Source organism: Prionailurus viverrinus, chromosome B3 (assembly GCF_022837055.1).
Source record: "Prionailurus viverrinus isolate Anna chromosome B3, UM_Priviv_1.0, whole genome shotgun sequence".
NCBI classification, from domain to species: domain Eukaryota; kingdom Metazoa; phylum Chordata; class Mammalia; order Carnivora; family Felidae; genus Prionailurus; species Prionailurus viverrinus.
In genome coordinates, this window is record NC_062566.1 from 132,361,779 (window position 1) to 132,382,613 (window position 20,835).

General features: G+C 41.2%; 1 protein-coding gene across 8 annotated transcripts in view; it reads left to right on the plus strand.

Annotated features, from left to right (window-relative positions):
* UNC79 (unc-79 homolog, NALCN channel complex subunit) overlaps positions 1 to 20,136 on the plus strand; it is a 226,044-nt gene extending 205,908 nt beyond the window's left edge. For all 8 annotated transcript variants that reach the window (XM_047864606.1, XM_047864607.1, XM_047864609.1 and 5 more), the window contains 2 exons: positions 16,775 to 16,816; positions 19,019 to 20,136. In XM_047864606.1, coding sequence (XP_047720562.1) covers positions 16,775 to 16,816; positions 19,019 to 19,219 — 243 coding nt within the window. In that variant the 3' untranslated portion in view covers positions 19,220 to 20,136. The remainder of the gene's footprint in view (positions 1 to 16,774; positions 16,817 to 19,018) is intronic.
* The last annotated feature ends 699 nt before the right edge of the window (positions 20,137 to 20,835 follow it).

Here is a 20,835-nt window from a genome sequence, read left to right on the forward strand (position 1 = left end):
GTATTCCATTGTATGGATATATCACCTTTTTAAAATACTTTTTTAAGTTTATTTATTTATTTTGAGAGAGACGGGGAGAGTGTGAGCAAGGGAGGGTCAGAGAGAGAGAGGGAGAGAGTCCCAAGCAGGCTCTGCAGGGACTCGAACTCATGAAACTGTGAGATCATGACCTGAGCCAAAATCAAGAGTCAGACGTTTAACTGACTGAGCCACCCAGGCGCCCCATGGATATATCACCTTTTGTTTTTCCATTCATCAGTTCATGGACATCTGGGCTGTTTTCAGTTTGGGGCTATTACAAATAAAGCTGCTATGAATATTCGTGTACAAGTCTTTGTGTAAAGATATGCTGTCATCTACATTGAATAAATACCTAGGAGCAGAATGGCTAAGCCATATGATATGTGTATAATTTTTCAAGAAATTGACAAACTGGTTTCCAAGTGATTGTGCCCTGTTACATTCACACCAGCAGTGTATGAGCATTTCAGTTCCTGCACATCTTTGTCAATACTTAGTATAGTCCATCTTTCACTTTAGACACCCTAAGAATTGTGTATTGGTATCTCATCATGGTTTTAAATTGCATTTCCCTATTGACAGATGACGTTAAACAGCTTTTCACGTGCTTATCTGCCATCCATATGTCTGCTTGGTGAAGTATCTGTTAAAATTATTTGTGCATTTAATATTGGGTTGGATTTTTTGTTGTTGTTATAATTGAGTTTTAAGGCAAAGTCCTTTATCTGATAGGTGATTTGCAAAGATTTTCCCTGCAGTTGTCTTTTCATTATCTTAAGAGTGTCCTGTGAAGAGCAGAAGGTCTTAATTTTGAGAACTAACATTTATCAAATTTTTCTTTTATGGATCATGCCTTAATGTATTTTTAAAAACCTTTGCCTAACCCAAGGAGAACTGAGATGTTAAACAATATTGAGTCTTCCAATTCACGAACACAGTATATCTTTCTATTTTTTTAGTTTTTAAAAATTTTTTTAACATTTATTCATTTTTGAGAGACAGAGAGAGACAGAGCATGAGTGGGGAAGAGGCAGAGGGAGGGAGACACAGAATCCGAAGCAGGCTCCAGGCTCCAAGCTGTCAGCACAGAGCCCGAAGCGGGGCTCGAACCCACAAACTGAGATCATGACCTGAGCCAAGGTCGGATGCTCAACCGACTGAGCCACCCAGCCGCCCCTGTCTTGCTATTTTTAAAAAAAATACTTTTTCCAGCAATATTTTGTAGTTTTCCATAGACAAGATTAGCATATTTTGTCAAATTTATCGCTACATTATCATAATCCTAGGGTATTATAAATGCTTTGGGTTTTTATATTTAAATTTCTGATTGTCCATTGCTAGTATTTAGAAATATAACTGATTTTGTATTGACCTTATAACCTATAAGCTGTTAAACTCATTTATTAGTGCTAGTAGCTTTTTTTGTGGATCTCATCAGCTTTTCTGTACAGACAATTATGTCATGTGCAAATAAAGGCAGTTATATTTCTTCCTTTCCAGTCTTTCTACCTTCTATTTCTTTGCCTTGTCACATTGCTCTGGCTAGATCCTCTAGTACAAGTTGAATAGAAGTTATGAGAGTGAAAAACCTTGCTTTCCTAGTAGGAAAGCATCTGTATTTCCTCATTAAATATAAATGTTAGCTGTCAGTTTTTCATAGATACCCTTTGTCAAGTTGAGTAAGGTTCTCTTCTATTCCTGGTTTGCTAAGGAATTTTGTCAGAAATAAATGCAGGACTTTCCAATACTTCTTCTACATTTATTGAGATGGTCATTTGAGTATTCTTTTTTATGGATTGATTTTTGAATGTTAAACAAATCTTGTATTTCTGGGACAAGCCATATGTGGTTGTGATGTGTATTATCCTTTTTATATCTTGCTGAATTCTATTTGCTAACATTTTAAAATAATTTTTGCATTGATGTTCATGAGGGATGTTGGATTGTAATTTTCTTTTCTTGTAATAACTATTTTTGGTTTTGGTATCAGGGTAATGAGGCCTCATATAATGATTTGGGTAGTATTCTTTCCTCTTCTGTTTTTTTTTTTTTCTTTAATAATTTATTGTCAAGCTAGCTAACATACAGTGTAGTCTTGGCTTCAGGAGTAGATTCCCGTAATTCATTACTAACATACAACACCCGGTACTTATCCCAATAAGTGCCTTCCTCAATGCCCATCACCCATTTTCCCACCCCACCCCCACCCCGCAACCTCCACCACTGCCATTAACCCTAGGTTTGTTCTCTGTATTTAAGAGTCTCTTCTGGTTTGCCTCCCTCTCTATTTGTAGCTTATTTTTCCTTTTCTTCCCCGATGGTCTTCTGTTAAGTTTCTCAAATTCCACATGTGAAGGAAAACATGTGATATCTGTCTTTCTCTGACTGACTGGCTGACTTAACTTAGCATAATACCCTCAACTTCCATCCACATTGTTGCAAATGTCAAGCTTTCGTTCTTTTTCATCACCGAGTAGTATTCCATTGTGTATATATACCACACCTGCTTTATCCATTCATCAGTTGATGGACATTTGGGCTCTTTCCATACTTTGGCTATTGTTGATAGCACTGCTATAAACATTGGGGCACATGTCCCCTACGAATCAGCACTCCTATATCTTTGGATAAATTCCTAGTAGTGCTATTGCTGGGTCATAGGGTAATTCTATTTTTAATTTTTTGAGGAACCTCTACACTGTTTTCCAGAATGGCTGCACCAGTTTGCACTCCCACCAACAGTGCAAAAGAGTTACCCTTTCTCCATAGCCTCGCCAACATCTGTTGTTTCCTAGGTTGTTAATTTTAGCCACTCTGACAGGTGTGAGGTGGTATCTCATTGTGGTTTTGATTTGTATTTCCCTGATGATGAGTAGTGTTGAGCATCTTTTCGTGTGTCTGTTTGCCGTCTGGATGTCTTCTTTGGAAAAGTGTCTATTCATGTCTTCTACCCATTTCTTCACTGGATTATTTGTTTTTTTGGGTGTTGAGTTTGGTAAATTTTTTATAGATTTTTGATACTAATCCTTTATCCAATGTGTCATTTGCACATATCTTCCCCCATTCTGTCAGTTGCCTTTTAATTTTGTTGACTGTTTCCTTTGCTGTGCAGAGCTTTTTATCTTGATGAGGTCCCAATAGTTCAATTTTGCTTTTATTTCCCTTGCCTTTGGAGACACGTCAAATAAGAAGTTGCTATGGCTGAGGTCAAAGAGGTTGTTGCCTGTTTTCTCGTCTAGGATTTTGATGGTTTCCTGTCTCACATTTAGGTATTTCATCCATTTTGAATTTATTTTTGTGTATGGTGTAAGAAAGTGGTCCAGCTTCATTGTTCTGCGTGTTGCTGTCCAGTTCTCCCAACACTGTTTGCTAAAGAGACTGTCTTTTTTTCATTGGATACTGTTTCCTGCTTTGTCAAAGATTAGTTTTCCATACGTTTGTGGGTCCATTTCTGGGTTCTCTATTCTATTGCATTGGTCTATGTGTCTGTTTTTGTGCCAATATCATACTGTCTTGATGATTACAGCATTGTAATACAGGCTAAAGTCTGGGATTGTGATGCCTCCAGTTTTGGTTTACTTTTTCAACATTACTTTGGCTTTTCAGGGTCCTTTGTGGTTCCATAAAAATTTTAGGATTGTTTGTTCTAGCTCTGTAAAGAATGCTGGTGCAATTTTGATTGGGATTGCATTGGATATGTACATTGCTTTGGGTAATTTCTTTTTCCAATCCATGAGCATGAAATATTTTTCCATTTCTTTGTGTCTTCTTTAATTGCTTTCATAAGCTTTCTGTAATTTTCAACATACAGATCTTTTACCTCTTTGTTTAGGTTTATTCCTAGGTATTTTATGTTCTTGGTGCAATTGTAAATGAGACTGGTTCTTTCTGTTCCTTCATTATGGGTGTATGTCACGCAACCAATTTCTGTACATCGATTTTATATCCTGTGACTTTGCTGAATTCATGTATCAGTTCTAGCAGTTTTTTGGTGGAGTCATTCAGGTTTCCCATGTAGAGTATCATGTCATTTGTGAAAAGTGAAAGTTTGAATTCTTTGCCAATTTGGATGCCTTTCATTTCGTTTTGTTGTCTGATTACTAAGGCTAGGACTTCCAACACTATGTTAAACAACAGTGGTGAGAGTGGACGTCCCTGTTGTGTTTCTGATCTCAGGGGGAAAGCCCTCAGTTTTTTCCCATTGAGGATGATATTAGCTGTGGGCCTTTCATATCTGGCTTTTATGACATTAAGGTATGTTCTTTCTATTCTGACTTTCTTGAGGGTTTATATTAAGACACGTTGCCATATTTTGTCAAATGCTTTTTCTGCATCTATTGACAGAATCATATGGTTCTTATCCTTTCTCCTATTAATGTGATGTATCATGTTGATTGATTTGCAAATATTGAACCAGCCCTGCAGCTCAGGCATGAATCCCACTTGATCACGGTGAAAAATTCCTTTAATATACTGTTTAATTCGATTTGCTAGTATCTTGTTGAGAATTTTTGCACCCATTTTTCATCAGGGGTATTGGCCTGTAACTCTCCTTTTTAGTGGGGTCTCTGGTTTGGAAATCAAGATAATGTTGGCTTCATAGGATGCATCTGGAAGCTTTCCTTCTGTTTCTATGATTTGGAGCAGCTTGAGAAGAATAGGTATTAACTTGCTTTAAATGTGTGGTAGAATTCCTCTGGGAAGCCTCTGGGAAGCCTCTGGGAAGCCAGTCCTGGGAAGGCCCAGGACTCTTATTTCTTGGGAGATTTTTGATAACTGATTCAATTTCTTTGCTGGTTATGGGTCTGTTCAAATTTTCTATTTCTTCCCTTTTGAGTTTTGGTAGTGTGTGAGTATCTAGGGATTTGTCCATTTCTTCCAAATTTTCCAGTTTGTTGGTATATAATTTTTCGTAGTATTCTCTAATAATTGTTCGTATTGCTGTGGTGTTGGTTGTGATCTCTCCTCTTTCATTCATGATTTTATCTATTTGGGTCTTCTCTCTTTTCTTTTTGAGAAGTCTCCTTAGGGGATTATCAATTTTGCTTATTCTTTCAAAAAATTAGCTCTTAGATTCATTGATCTGTTCTACTGGTTGCTTTTTATTTTATTCTATACTGTTTTTTTGTGCTCTAATCTTTATTATTTCTCTTCTTCTGCTGGCTTTGGGCTTTCTTTGCTGCTGTCTTTCTAGTTCCTTTAGGTGTGAGGTTAGGTTCTGTATTTGGGACCTTTCTTGCTTCTTGAGATAGGTCTGGATTGCAGTGTATTTCCCTCTTAGGACTTCCTTTGCTGCATCCCAAAGGGTTTCGACTGCCGTGTTTTCATTTTCATTTGTTTTCATATATTTTAAATTTCTTCTTTAATTTCTTGGCTAACCAATTCATTCTTTAGTAGGATATTCTTTAACCTTCATGTATTTGGGGACTTTCCAAATTTTTTCTTGGGGTTGATTTCAAGTTTCATAGTGTTGTGATCTGAAAATATGTATGGTATGATCTCAGTCCTTTTGTATTTGTTGAGGGATGTTTTGTGAACCAGTGTGTGATCTATTTTGGAGAATGTTCCATGTGCCCTCAAGAAGAATGTGTATTCTTTTGGATGAAAAGTTCTGAATATATCTGTTAAGTCCATCTCGTCCAATATGTCATTCAGAGCTGTTGTTTCCTTATTGATTTTCTGCCTAGATGATCTGTCCATTGTTGTAAGTGGAATATTAAAGTCACCTACAATCATGGTATTATTATCTCTACATTTATTTATGTTTGTGATTGATTTATATACTTGGTTGCTTCACGTTGGGGTCATAAACATTTACAATTGTTAGCTCTTCTTGATGGATAGACCTGTTAATTATGACACAGTGCCCTTCTTCATCTCTTGTTATAGTCTTTGTTTTAAAATCTAGTTTGTCTGATATAAGTATGGCTGTACTGTCTTTTGACATCCAGTAGCATGATAGATGGTTCTCCATCCCCTTGCTTTCAATCTGCAGGTGCCTTCGGGTCTAAAATGAGTCTCTTGTAGGCAGCGTATAGATGAATCTTGTTATTTTATCCGTTCTGATATGCTATGTCTTTTGATTGAGGCAGTTAGTCCATTTACATTCAGAGTGATTATTGAAAGGTAAGGATTTAGTGTCATTGCGTTATCTGTAGGTTTTGTGTTTATGGTGATGTCTTTGGTCTTTGTAGTCTTTGCTGCTTTTCACTCACAGAGTCCCCCTTAGGATCTCCTGCAGGGCTGGTTTGGTGGTCATGAACTCCTTTAGTTTTTGTTCGTCTGGGAAACTCTTTATCTCTCTTTCTATTCTGCATGACAGCCTTGCTGTATAAAGGATTCTTGGCTGCATATTTTTCCTGTTCAGCACTTTGAATATTTTCTGCCACTCCTTTCGGGCCTGCCAAGTTTCAATAGACAGGTCTGCTACTACCCTTATGTGTCTACCCTTGTAGGTTAAGACCCATTTGTCCCTAACGGCTTTCAGAATTCTCTTTATCTTTGTATTTTTCCAGTTTCACTATGATATGTCATGGTGTTGACCTGTTTTAGTTGATTTTGAAAGGAGTTCTCTGTGTCCCCCTGGACTTGGATGTTTGTTTCCTTCCCCAGATTAGGGAAGTTCTCAACTATAATTTGTTCAAATAAACCTTTTCCCCCTTTCTCTCTCTTCCTCTTCTTCTGGAACTCCTATGATACAGATAATATTATTTCATTTCATTGAATCACTTAGTCTTTAATTATCCCTTCATGGTCTAGTAATTTCTGTTCCCTCTTTTTTTCAGCTTCATCATTTTTCATAATTTTATCTTCTGTTTCACCTATTCTCTCCTCTGTTTCTTCCATCCTTGCTGTCACTGCATCTAGTTTATTTTCCATCTCATTTACAAAATTTCTTAATTCATCGTGACTACTTCTTATGTCCTTGATCTATGCACCAATATACATTCTCTGCTGTCTTCTATGCTTTATTCAAGCCCAGCTATTAGTCTTATGACTATTTTTCTAAATTGTTGTTCAGATATATTGTTTGTATCTGTTTTGGGCGATTCTCTGGCTGTCATTTCTTCCTGGAATTTCTTTCGAGGAGAATTCTTCCACTTCATCATTTTGGCTAGGCTTCTGTCATTTACATGATGTAATAGCTTGTTTTATGTCCTGCACCTGCAAGTACTACTATCTTAAGAAGGGGTCACACACTGTCCAGGGCCAGGCACTTCAGTAAGTGTTTTTGGAGTGTGTTGCATGCACTCTGTTGTCTTTGGCTGCTCTCTTCCACTGCTTGTCGTGGTGGATTGTTTGGATCTTCCACCAAGTGTGCTTTGATTTGTTCATTGAAGTATCCCTGGAAAAAAGGAAAGCAAAGTGGTGGTGGGCGGGGGGGGGGGAGCCTTATCCCATACAAGAAGAGAAATGAAAGGGGGATGGGGGGGAAATATAGGCAGAGAATCAGAGAAACTATAAGACAGAGAGAGGGAGAGGAAAATAAAGAGGAAGGAGATACAGAAAAGGTGTAAAAAGAATAAGCATTCCTCGTTAAAAAAACAACAGAAAGAAAGGAAGAAAGAAAGAAAAAAAGAAAGAAAGACAAAAGAAAGAAAGAAAATAAGAATTGACCAAAAATCAAATCAGAAGCTATGAGCTTGATTCCAAAGGAAAGAGAAAATAAGAGGAGGGTAGAAAGAAAAAGAAGGGAAAAGAGAAGGAAAGAAAAGAGGGAAAAAAATAATTTAAAAAAATTTTTTTAAATAGACTAACATTCAAAACTACAGGCAAGTTGTCTGTTGGTGCCTGGGATGGGTGGCTGTGATGGTCTAGAGGAGAGGCCGTCTGGTTAGGTCAGTGTCAATCTCACTCTGGTAGATAAATAGTTACCAGGCATGGAGAGGCGGGGTTTGGTGTAAGCGGGTCCCACCTCCACTGGGGGCCACTGTGCTGTTCCCTGAAGCCCCACCATGTTGATTATGGGGAGAAAAATAGTGACACCCGAATATCTCCTCCCCAGACCAGGTGTCTCAAACCACCCTGTTCAGGCAGACCTCACAGAGTAGCTCAGGCAGCTGGTGTGTCCTCCTAGGCACTTGGCTGGGATTCAAAACCTGATGTCTTAAAGGATCCCACACCCCATGGACCTAGTTCTGGGGTAGCTCCATGCTGTGCAGCCAACAAAGGGCCTCTGGCTGTTGCCTGCAGGGTCTTTTGTCATTGGGGGTCACTACACCCTCTTCCCACAGTAATCGAGGGAGGGGATTGCTCTCTCCCAGCGTGCCCCCCGAGATCACTCCAGTACCCCAGGGCTCCCTCCCCGCCAGGCGAATACACACGGCAACACTCTAGTCCTGGGAAAGTCATGCACCCCTGAAAACTCCAGTCTTTAGCTCTTAAGCCTGTTTGCAAAGTAGAAACTGGCTCTCTCCCTATTCTTCGTTCCTTAGTCCATGGTCCAGAGAGGTTTTTCTCTTGTCCAAACACAAAACCACACTTCCACAGCCACTCTTTACCTCCTTTTGTCTCTCCATAGAAGGGGTTCCCCCTCTTTGTACCTATGACACCGTTTTCTCTCTTCCAATTCGTGAATAGGCGCACCTCTGTCCCACCAAGCTTTGTCCACCTGTAGAGATTTCTCTGTCACTCCACAGCCTGTATTCTTGGGTATTCCAAGTGTCTGACTTCAGTACAGCTGTGTTTGAGGGACAAGGGAAATTCTGGTCCCCCTACTTATCTGCCATCTTAACTCCTGGCTCTCCTCTGTTTCTTGGAAAAGTTTTTGTAGATTTATTATTATTTTTTACTTAAATATTTGATAGAATTCACCATTGGAACTGCCTGGTCTTGAAATTTTCTTTGCAGGGGCGCCTGGGTGGCGCAGTCGGTTAAGCGTCCGACTTCAGCCAGGTCACGATCTCGCGGCCCGTGAGTTCGAGCCCCGCGTCAGGCTCTGGGCTGATGGCTCGGAGCCTGGAGCCTGTTTCCGATTCTGTGTCTCCCTCTCTCTCTGACCCTCCCCCGTTCATGCTCTGTCTCTCTCTGTCCCAAAAATAAATAAATGTTGAAAAAAAAAAAAATTTAAAAAAAAAAAAAAAAAAAAGAAATTTTCTTTGCAGAAGAGTTTTAAATTATGGATTCAATTTTTTTCAATAGATAGTGCTATTTAAGTTTCCTGTTTATTCTTGAGTCATCTTTGGTGTAGTGTCAAAGAATTTGTCCATTTCATCAAAGTAGTCAGTTTTATTGGCATGAAATTGTTTATAATATACTTTTAATATCTGTAGGATCAGTAGTTATGCTACCTCTTTAATTCCTGACACTGGGGATTTGTGACTTCTTTTCTTTCCTTTTTTCTTGTCAGTCTGTATAGAGACATATCAATTTTAGTGAGCTTTTGACTAACAAACTACAGTAACCAGGCTTTTGGGTTGTTTTCATTGATTTTTCTCTTTGTTTTTTTTATTTATTATTTTCTTTCTTCTATTTATTCATTTCTATTTATTATTTTCTTCTGATTACTTTAGATTTAATTCACTCTTGTCTATTATAAACAATATCTTTTTTGTCTTTTATAAATTTCTTTGTAAGCACTGGTTTAGCGGTATCCCACCATTCGATATTCTGTGTTCTCATTTACATTCAGTTCAAATTTTAAAAATTTTTGATGTTTATTTTTGAGAGAGGGACAGAGACAGAGACAGAGACAGAGCACAAGCAGGGGAGGGTCAGAGAGAGAGGGAGACACAGAATTCAAAGCAGGCTCCAGGCTCTGAGCTGTCAGCACAGAGCCCAATGTGGGGCTCGAACTCACTAATGGCAAGGTCATAACCTGAGCCAAAGTTGAATGCTTCACCAACTGGGCCACCCAGGTGCCCACGGATTTTTAATTCCATTTGTGTTCAGAGAACATACTGTATATAATTCCAGTCATCTTAAACTTACTGAGACTTGTTATGTCCCAGAATATAGTTGTTCTTGGTAAATGCTCAGTGTGCCCTAGAAAAGAATATGTCCTCTGCTGTTGTCAGGTAGTTTCCTATGCCAGTTGGTTCAAGCTTATTGATAGTGTTGTTCAAGTCTTCCATATGTCTGTCTACTTATTCTATCAACTATTGACAAAGTGGTATTGATATATCTCTGTAATTATGGATTTCTTTGTCTTTTCAGGTTTATCAGTTTTGCTTCATGTGTTGTGAATCTCTGTTATTAAGTGCATAAATATTTAGGATTATTATGTCTTCTTAATGAAATGAATTTTGAAATGGCTGTCTTAATCTTCATTGATATTCTTTGCCGTGAACCATACTTTGATATTAATAAAGGTAGTCCAGTTTTCTTTTGGCTGGTGTTAGGATAGTATATCTTTTTCCATTCTTTTACTTTTTACCCTATTTGTGTCTTTATATTTTTCAAGTATATTTCTTATAGGCAGCATGTAGCTGGGTTTTGTTTTTTTAAAAAATCCAGGGGCACCTGGGTGGCGCAGTCGGTTAAGCGTCCGACTTCAGCCAGGTCACGATCTCGCGGTCTGTGAGTTGGAGCCCCGCGTCAGGCTCTGGGCTGATGGCTCAGAGCCTGGAGCCTGTTTCCGATTCTGTGTCTCCCTCTCCCTCTGCCCCTACCCCGTTCATGCTCTGTCTCTCTCTGTCCCCCAAAAAATAAATAAACGTTGAAATAAAAAATCCAATCTGACAATCCCTTCCTTTTAATTAGGGGTCTTTAAACCATCTTCATTTAATGTGTTTTGTGCCATTTGGGGGCCTAAATCTATCACCTTGCCATTTGTTTTCTGTAATTCCCATCTGTTCTTTGTTTCTTGTTCCTTTTTTTTTTTCTTTTGCCTTCTTTTGGATTGAATTTATAATGATTAAACTCTGACTATAATTTCCTCTTCTTTTTCTAGTTTCTTAAGATCAAAGCTAAGGTTGTTATTTTGAGAAACCTCTGTTCTATCATCAATATTTAATGCACTGAATTTCTTCCTTTAGCTGCGTTCTTCCAAATTTTTATATGTTCTCATTTCCATTCCGTTCAAAATACTTTCTCATTTCCCTTTTGATTTCTTCTTTTCCGACAAGTCATTTAGAAGTAGAAGTGTGTTTTTTAGTTATCTTATTAGCTACCTGTCTTAGGGTTTTTTTTGTGGTTGATTTAGAGTTTATAGTATCCATTTTTGACTTACCAGCTTCAAGTAATATTATACCACTTTGTGTATGTTATAAACATGTGTAGAAGTAAACCAAACCATACATTGTTATTATTTGTTCTTTAAACAATTATCTCTTAAAGAGACTTAAACTTTTTTTCAATATTAACTTATATTTGCTATTATTGCCATATTTATATTTGCCATTTTCAGTGTTTTTCATTCCTTTTATGGATCTAAACTTCTATCTTTTTTCTGCTCAAAGGACTTCCTTTATTCTTTCTTTAATTTTTTTTTTTTTTTGATGTTTTAGTTGTTTTTGAGAGAGTGCGAGCAGGGGAAGGGCAGAGAGGGAGGAGAATAGAGGATCTGAAGCAGGCTCTGAGCCAACAGCAGCGAACCTGATGCAGGGCTTGAACTCATGAACTGTGAGATCACGATCTGAGCTAAAGTCAGATGCTCAACCGACTGAGCCACCCAGGCGTCCCTCCTTTACTATTTCTTACACAGGTCTGAAGCACCTGGGCGGTTCAGTTGGTTGAACATCTGACTTCGGCTCAGGTCATGATCTCATGGCTCGTTAGTTCAAGCCCCGCGTTGGGCTCTGTGCTGGCAGCTCAGAGCCTGGAGCCTGCTTCGGATTTTGTGTTTCCCTCTCTCTCTGCCCCTAACCCACTTGCATTCTGTCTCTGTCTCTCTCAAAAATAAATGAACATTAAAAAAAAAAAAAAAAAAGCCTATTTCTTACACAGGTCTGCTGGTGACTGATTGCTTCAGCTTTTGTGTATGAGAATGTTTTTATTTTGCCTTCATTTTTGGAAGATATTTTCACTGGGTAGTGAATTTTAGGTTCAAAGGTTTGTTTGTTTTCAGTGATGTAAAGATGTTTCTCCTCCAGTCTTCTTGCTTCCATTGTTTCCAACAAGAAATCTGTATTATTCTAATCTTTTTTTCTCCTGTATGTAATATATGGTTTTGTTGTTGTTGTTGTTGTTGTTGTTGTTGTTGTTGTTTGGTCTCTTCTAAGATTTTCTCTCTACCATTATTGTTAAGCAATTTGATGGTGAAACACCTAGTGTAGTTTTCTTCGTGTTTCTTGTGCTTGGGTTTGTTGAACTTCTTGCATCTGTGGATTTATAGTTTTCTTTATATTTGGTAAAGTATCAGCTATTGTTTTTTCAAATATTTCCTTCTGTGCCTCTACTTGACACACTCAATATTTCCTCTAGTTTCTTGACTCTATTGAATACAGTTATAATAACTGTTCTAATGTCCTTCTCTATTAATTCTGTTATCTGTATCATTTGGGGTCTTTTCCAATTGATTGATTTTTATTCTCATTATAGGTCACCTTTTCCTGCTTCTCTGTATGCCTGGTAATTTTTTATTACATTCTTGACATTTTGAATTTGACTTTCTTGAGTGCTGGATATTTTTGTATCCCTATAAATGTTTTTGAGCTGTATTCTGTGTTATAGTTAAATTATTTAGAAATAGTTATTTTCCTTTTGAAACTTGCTTGTAAACCTTGCCAGGTGATCAGAGCTGCATTTTGTCTAGAGCTAATGTTTCTTCACTATTAAGGGACTAACCTTCTAAGTATTCTACCTGATGTTCTATTAAATGTAAGAATTGTCTACTGTCACCAGATTGTGGGAACACAAACTGTTGCTGGTGCCATGTGATCACCTCTCTAATCTCCTGGGGTTGTTTTTCTTCAGCCTCGGGTAGTTTTTCTTACATGTGTGCACTGGTCAGTATTTAGCTGAAGACTCAAGGGGGACCCTTTATGCATCTTCAGAGTTCTCTCTCGTGCTCTCTTTCTGTGAAGCTCTCTCCTCTGCAGTATTCTGCCTGACAGACTACACACCTTGACCTCCCTGGACTCACAGCTCCATCTCAACTCAGGAAGATAGTTAGGCTCTTCCCAGGTCCCTCTTCCTGTGCTACTGCCGGCAAGCTTTCTAGCAGTTAGCTAAGATATTGTAGGGCTTACCTTGTTTCCTCTCCCTCGGGGATCACTGTGCTGCATTGCTGATGCCCAGTGTCTGAAAATCATTGTTTCATACACTCCATCTGGAATTTTACTCGTTCTAGGCAAGAGGGTAAAATCTGGTCTTTGTTAGTCCATCTTTGCTGAAAGAGAAAGTTTTACAACTAATTTTAGTTTTGAGGGCTAGAACAAACATGGAGTGAAATGAATACAGTCTAACTGAGCAGAAAGTCTTCATTTATCCTGTAGCATAAACTGAGATAAAAGGAAATGTATCACTTTTATTTTGGTGGAAAGCAACCTATTTTTTTTTATTGTCCTTCCATTTTCTGGATATTGTTTCTGCAGAGGAAAAAAAAAATCCAACCAACTTTATTATGACATTACACAACCCAGAATAAATTACATCTAATTCCTACTGACAGCTTTGTGGGAGCCACTAGGAAAAGAGAACTGAAATGAGTGTTATTCAGTAAGTCAAATTAGCATTCCTGAAATAGGATGACTGCTGGCTTATATAATGCTATCAATAATAATGAGATTTAACTTGAAGACTTCAGTCATGTGATTCTTAAGTCACAAACCTGAAGGGCCTTTGCAGATATATTTTAGAATGATACGGTCACATGTTTTGTAAATGGGCTAATAGCAAAAACCCTTCTAAACCCAACCTCACTATTCCCCTTGATTGCCTCATACAGGCCATTAGCCCCAAGAACAGCACTGGGAGAGGTGTCCACCCAGGGTCAGAGTACTCAGTGCCTCCTGGCTTCTACCCTCCTTGGTCCCTCAGGATCTTAGCAGGAGGTTAGTTTGGGTATTTCCTAAATATCAAGAGGCATATAGGCTTGCTCCATATTAAATAGGTCAAAAGTCAATGCAAGTTTGTAGACATTAGGACCCTTAGAGCTTGTTTTTTGCTGTACAGACATTGGAGAGGAAGTGGTTAGACTAGTTTATTTTTTCCCAGTCAGAATGTTTACATGAGCCAATCCTGCTAATGGCCAGAGAGCACAGCCTTATCTGTCTCTGACGTTTGTAATCCCACAAGTTTTTTTATAAGTGTTGGTGGTTGGAGGAGGCAGAGAGAAAATGTCATTTTCTGATATTCTGAGTTTTTGTCCAATTATATCATCTGGTACATATCATACCACATTCCTAAACACAATATTTATGCTAGAGACGGAGTATTACATGGCTGCAACATGAGCCATGTGCTTAGGGGCGAACATCAGTAGAAGTCAAATTAGCAAATTGTGTATCTCAACAAAATGCTCAAAGCAGAACTGCAACCAGATTGAGCCTTGGGAACAAAAGCATAGAGAGAAATGTAATTTGTCACTTCACCAAGTTTGTGTGTGTGTGTGTGTGTGTGTGTGTGTGTGTGTGGGTGTTGATGAATCACATGAGCCTTGCGGCCCGTGGCCATGAGTAGTAAACAGACAGGTCATTATCCTGCATCCCAGCAGTCCTCCCACTAATTCTTTCATTTTGTTCATGGCACAGCTCTCTTCCCATTTGCCCACACTTTGAAACCTCACCTTCGGGGTGCCTGGGTGGCTCAGTCGGTTGAACAACTGACTTCGGCTCAGCTCATGATCTCACAGTTTGAGCCCCGCGTCGGGCTCTATGCTGACAGCTCAGGGCCTGGAGCCTGCTTCGGATTCTGTCTCCCTCTCTCTCTGCCCCTCCCCCGCTCGTGCTCTCTCTTTCTCTCTCTCTCTCTCTCTCTCTGTCAAAAATAAATAAACATTAAAAAAATATATAAAAAAAAGAAACCTCACCTTCTGCTCTGACCTTTTCCTCACTCCAAAGAGCAGAGCTATCCTCAGACCCTCTCAGGTTGTGTCTGCAGGCAGCCACCCTTCTCCCTCCTGGAAGCCACGCCTGGTCTTACCTGGACCATCGAGGCAGCCTCCACCTGGCCTCCACGGTCCATCCTCTTCCTCATCCTAGTCTGCAGATTGCTGCCACAGTGATTTTCTGGAACACAGCTCCACTCATGGTGAATGGGGCTTCCCTCTTCAAAGTTATATTGGATTTGGAAACAAATCCAAATCCCTTGATGTGGCCTCCCAAGGCATCATGGGTGGATGATGAGGGGCCTCACCTCTGCTTTTCTAAACATGTTTCTCGTGACCCCCCCCCCCTCCTGAGAACCTCACACTTCAGCATCAACTGAATCCCTAACACCTCCTCACCCTTGGCACACTCCCAACTGTGGGCTGTGCTTCCTGGAGTGTGCCCTGGAATTCGTTTGCTAGGACTGCTGTGAGAGCACCACAGAATAGGCAGCTGAAACATGGAAACTTCTTATCCCACAGTCTGGAAGCCAGAAGTCCGAGGTCAGGGGGCAGCAGGGTTGTTCCTTCTGAAGGCTGTGAGGGAGGATCTGCTCTATCCTGACCCCCTAGCTTCGGGAGGTTGGTTGGCAGTCTTTGGCTTTCTTTGGCTTGTGTCCAAATCTTCCCCTTTTTATAAGAGCATCAGGCATACTGGTAGGGGCCCACCCTACCATAGAAGGACCTCACCTTAACTCAATTACATCTGCATTGATCCCTCTTCCAAATAAATTCCCATTCTGAAGCAGTGTGGGTAGGGACCATGAGGGGGCACAATTCAACCCATGACACTGTACTTCTCTGTTGAATTTGGAGTAGAGAGGGTTGGAAGGAACAGAGTGAAGTGATATGATGCATATTTAGTACAGTAAAGATCTGAGCAATGCTGTAATAAGGAACCTAGCATCTCCAAACTTACTGTACCAGTGCTCCCTCCCCCATTTAAACCCACCAAACTAGAGTCCTGTGGGACACACTTTGGGAAACACTGTCTTCTGTCCCTAACTTGTGGATTTACGAGGCAGCCTTATATTCCGGAGGGCTGAAACGTGGCTGAGAGACCAAAGCAGGGAGAGGGGAGCTGCTCCTGGAGGCCCTTGGGCCAGACACCATGTGGCTTCCTAGGAAAGGCACAGCAGAGGGGCTCAGGGTGGGCCAGAGAGGCAGCAGAAGGGCGGGGCTCCCTAGATGCCTGCAGTTTGAGCGCCTCGCCCTCTGTCAGAGCAGGGACCCCGCTGCTCGCCTGCATGTGACCTGTGCCGTCCAAACCTCTGGCCCAAGTCACTCTTGCTGTGTCCCACCTTCCAAATCACAGCCAGGCTACTTTGGGGCTTAATTTTTTTTTCCATCACTGAAGCATTTCAACCAATTCCCAGCGATATTTTCTTAATGACTCTGGGCAAATAGAGTCGCCATCCTACTCGGAGACTCCGTCTCAGAGATCCCGTGGAGGAAATTCTGTTTCAAGAAAGTGAGGATTTAATTAAATAAATACACATTTAATTTCCCATGTGTGGTCGCTTTCAAGAGACAATCAGTCATTTACTCTAAAGTGTGTGTTTCAGGCACTCATGGGCCACTTATTAACCTCCAAATGCCACCAGCTCAGCAGGGTCTGGCCTCAGAAAGATGTTTTCCTGTTAATGGATAACTCCGCAGCAGGGTCCCACCCTTTTGTGATGTCAAAGGGGTTCTGTGTGCTCTGCTCTCCTGTGCGGTAATGGAAGCGAATGGGGGTGGGGATGGAGACCGCTGATAACAAGGCCTCTGTGTTTCTCCACACAGCTGATACCTATGTGGTTGCCGATGATCCAGTCAAATACCAAGGTAAGTCATCCCTGGTGGACTGGAAGCCCAGTCCCCTCCAGAGAAGGGTCGTGACATTACCAGGGCTCACTGATGCTCCACTTACCATGGAGCAAGGTGAATTCACCCTGCTCTCGGCCGCCCAGTGCTGATAAAGTGGGAGACTGTGGGCCAGGTAAGGGCCATGCAGGCCGAGGTGATAGCAGGGGCCACGCGCGTCCTGTTCGCTCTCTATGAGGATGTGGGTGGAGGGGGGATCCCAGAGTCCGGACGAGGCTCGGTTCCTGACCAGAACACAGGCCTACCCTACCTTTAGAGGACACACATGGGATCTGGGCCACGCGTGTTCATTGCTATCTCCTGGCCACTAAAATGGACTTTTTGTGGGGCGCCTGGCTGGCTCAGACAGACAATAGAGCGTATGACCCTTGATCTCGGGGTTGTGACTTCAAGCCCCACGTAGGGTGTAGAGATTACTTAAATTAACTGTAAAAAATAAAATGGAGTTATGGGGCACCTGGGTGGCTTAGTCAGTTAAGTGTCTGACTTTGGCTCAGGTCATCATCTCACAGTTTGTGAGTTTGAGCCCCATGTCAGTTGTGCTGACAGCTCAGAGCCTGGAGCCTGTTCGGATTCTGTGTCTCCCTCTCTCACTGCCCCTCCCCTGCTCGCCCATGCTCTCTCTCTCTCTCTCTCTTTCAAAAATAAACATTAAAAAGGTGGTTGTTGTTTTTTTTTTTAATAAAATGGGCTTTAAAAAAAATGCTTATTTATTCTTGAGAGAGTGCAAGTTGGAGGGGGCGGGTACCGAGAGAGGAGGACAGAAGATGCGATGTGGGCTCTGCACTGACAGCGGAGAGCCCCATGCGAGACTTGAACTCACAAACTGTGAGATCATGACCTGAGTTGAAATCAGACATTCAACCAGCCGAGCCACGCAAGTGCCCCTAAAATGGACTTTTTGTGACAAGAAGAATTCTATTAAGGAAGGATAACATTGAATGAATGATGGACTTGAGCTAGAAGGGCAAGGATCTGGCCCCATCCTTTGTTTTACATACGAGGAAACATAGGACCAGAAAGAAGGGTAACTGGGGGGGGGGGTGGGGTGCAGTCAGGAAGGGAAAGACCCTGTCCCAGTGACTTTTCCGCTGCCAGACCCCGCCTCGAGTGACACACTGTCATCACTTGGGCAAAACCTACTCCATGACTAGTAAAGTTACTTGACATTATGATGGCAGAGCTTAGCCACCTGCTCCACCCAAACCTGGGCTCCGTCTACGGCGTGAGGATTACAGGACAAGCAGGGGGCAGAAGATGGAAACCTTCTGCCTGAATTTCTTCTCAGAGCTGGGGAGGGATGTTGGCTGAAATAAGCGGGGGGTGACCTCAAGGTACCCAGACACGGAGAGAGAAATGCAGCCATCTGCAGTGACTGCAGGCGTGGTCTTGTTTGTGGTGTTGGTGCAGTTTGTGGCCACAGGTGGGGGCCCCGACACCGCCGAAGTCCTATCTCCCGCTAGCTTTTACTATGAAAACAGTCACTTGTACTTCCTCCTTGAGGCATTGGATTGCCCCTGCCCCTGCTTTGTGGAACTCTGAGGAGGCCCAGAGAGCTTTGGACCTAGCTTCTCTGTGTGCGCTAACACGAAAACAGAGAGACTGTAACCATGATTAAAATGTAATGAGCACATATTACGCGCCAACTTCCGTACTAAACCCTCCGTTAACTCATTTATCCTTAAAAAACAAACAAACCCACGAGGTGTTACTATCCCCAGTTTGTCCATGAGAAAATCCAAACACAGCCCGGAAAACCTTGTTCCCAGGGTTGTCCACAAAGGAGCTAGGATTTGAACCCAGGGAGCTGGCTGCAGAGCCCAGGCCCTTCGCCGCTGTCCCAGGCCCTCGTGGTGAATAAGTGCCCAGGGGTCAAGAATACGTGTCAGCTGTCAGTGCCCGTTGCAATGGATGAGTCAAGCTGGGATTGGCATTACTGGGATGGATCTGGGCCAGAGTGACTTTAGAATCATGCTGCCTGCCCACATCCCCTGCCCTGCACGCTGCCAAATTGGAGAGCTGACCTTCCTGTTCAGGCCAGACAGCGCTTGAACCACGTAGGAGTTCTGCCTGCAGAAGATGCCCAAGCCGGCGCTCCCTGGGTTGACCGTGCCCACTTGGAGGAAAGAAACTAAACTTAGATGTCTTGCCCTTTCTTAACAGCACTTATCCGCCGGACTCCAGCTTCGCCTCCAGGCCATTCAGAACCACGTGAACCACCACAGCTTACGGACGCTGCCGGGCTCCGCCCAGAGCAGTGCCGGCCTGGTGGCCCTTCGCAAGTGGCTGCAGTGCACCCAGTTCAAAATGGCCCAGGTGGAGATCCAGTCCTCGGAAGCAGCCTCTCAATTTTATCCTCTATGAGCGGACTCCTCGGCTCTCAGTGTCAACACTCTGGTTTAGCAATAATGGGTTTCAAAACAAAACAATTTGATCCAAGCAGGTTGGGGAACATACTGGTACTGTCCATTCTCTTTCTAGTCTAGTAAAAGACGTGCAAAGGCCAGAGAGGGCCAACAATGAAGCTTTCTTGCTACACATATTTCTGATGACTCCTTGGGCTATCTGATTAAGTGTTTCCTTACATTATTTTTTAAAAAACCAAATCATTTTTCTTTAACTAACTTCTATTTTTTTTAAGAAAAAAAAAATAGACTGGTGGGTACTCACAGAAAAGTTGTATAAGTCCCCCTGTTGCTATTTTTGATGATAGAGAATAAATAGGGTTTTTGAAACCTTTGTAGTGTTTTTTCTTAAAATCCACTCTTGGCAATGCAATAAAAAACCCGTCACCACAAGCCAGTGACACTTGACTGAAGCTTTTTGTCATTATCCTGGGAAAAGTGGCAGCTTGCAAGGACCATTACAAAGTGCACTTAGAAATTAGGTGGTTAACCTGTGCCAATTGTTTTTTTCTTTGTTTTATAATCTCATTTTCCAAAACTGTCCAGTAAGTTTTATTATTTTTAAAACTAATTTTTCAACTCATTCGTTCTAGGCTGTACTTTCTTGTAAGCTTTATGACAACCACTTAAGTTTTGTGAATAATAAATTTTATTCTTTTGTTAATACTTGTAATACAATTCAATTTAAAACTGTAGATCGCACACTGGACCAGACGACTCCCCACGCTGGCACAGAACACTGCACCTGAAGTTATGTTTCATAAAACAGAATTTTAATAGTGTAAGAACACCAAGATTTATCAGCACTCCTACTTAGCATTTGACTGTGCATTCACAAATGATCTTTCTCTTCTCTATCCCTGTAATGCACTGACGACAAGAAGACTTACTATACATTTAAGCTGTATATTGAAATGCTATTAAATGCATTTTTTATTATCTCTGTGAGCCTGGGGTTTTTTAAAATCAGTTTATATGTTTCTTGTAAACTTGGAAAACTCCTCTAACTTCCCTTAAAACTTAAGTACAACTATTGAGAGGAAAGGCTTTCCTTTCGGGTCATTTTGGTAAGAGAAATACACAATTTACTTGAAGTCTGTTCTCCAGGAAGGACCTGAGGGCACGAGGCCATTTTATTTATTTATTTATTTATTTTTAATTTTTTTATGTTGGTTATTAGGAGGCCTCTCTTTTCTGCTGGGAAGTCCGATCTCTTCATGCTTCTCAGGGGGAAACAAGTCCTCAATTGTTTAAGTGTTTCACGTGAGTTCTAGAAAGACAAGGTGGGAGAGCTTCGTCCCTATGAAAATTTGCAGGGAGCCACTCGGTTCCTAGATTAAGAACATAGCAATGATCATTCTTCATATTTTCCGAATGAGCTCTTCTGAAAGGCCATCCCCAGGTAGAAGGCTCCCCGTTGGGCTTGGTTATGCCTCCGTGAATGTTCTGTCTCGTATAGAAAGTTGTGCGTGTATTTCTCTCACTTGTAAACTGTGACAGCTTTGAGGTTATGTCCTGTCTCTGTATCCCCATGGTCTGGCACGTAGTATGGGTTTAACTAATGTCTGTTGAACT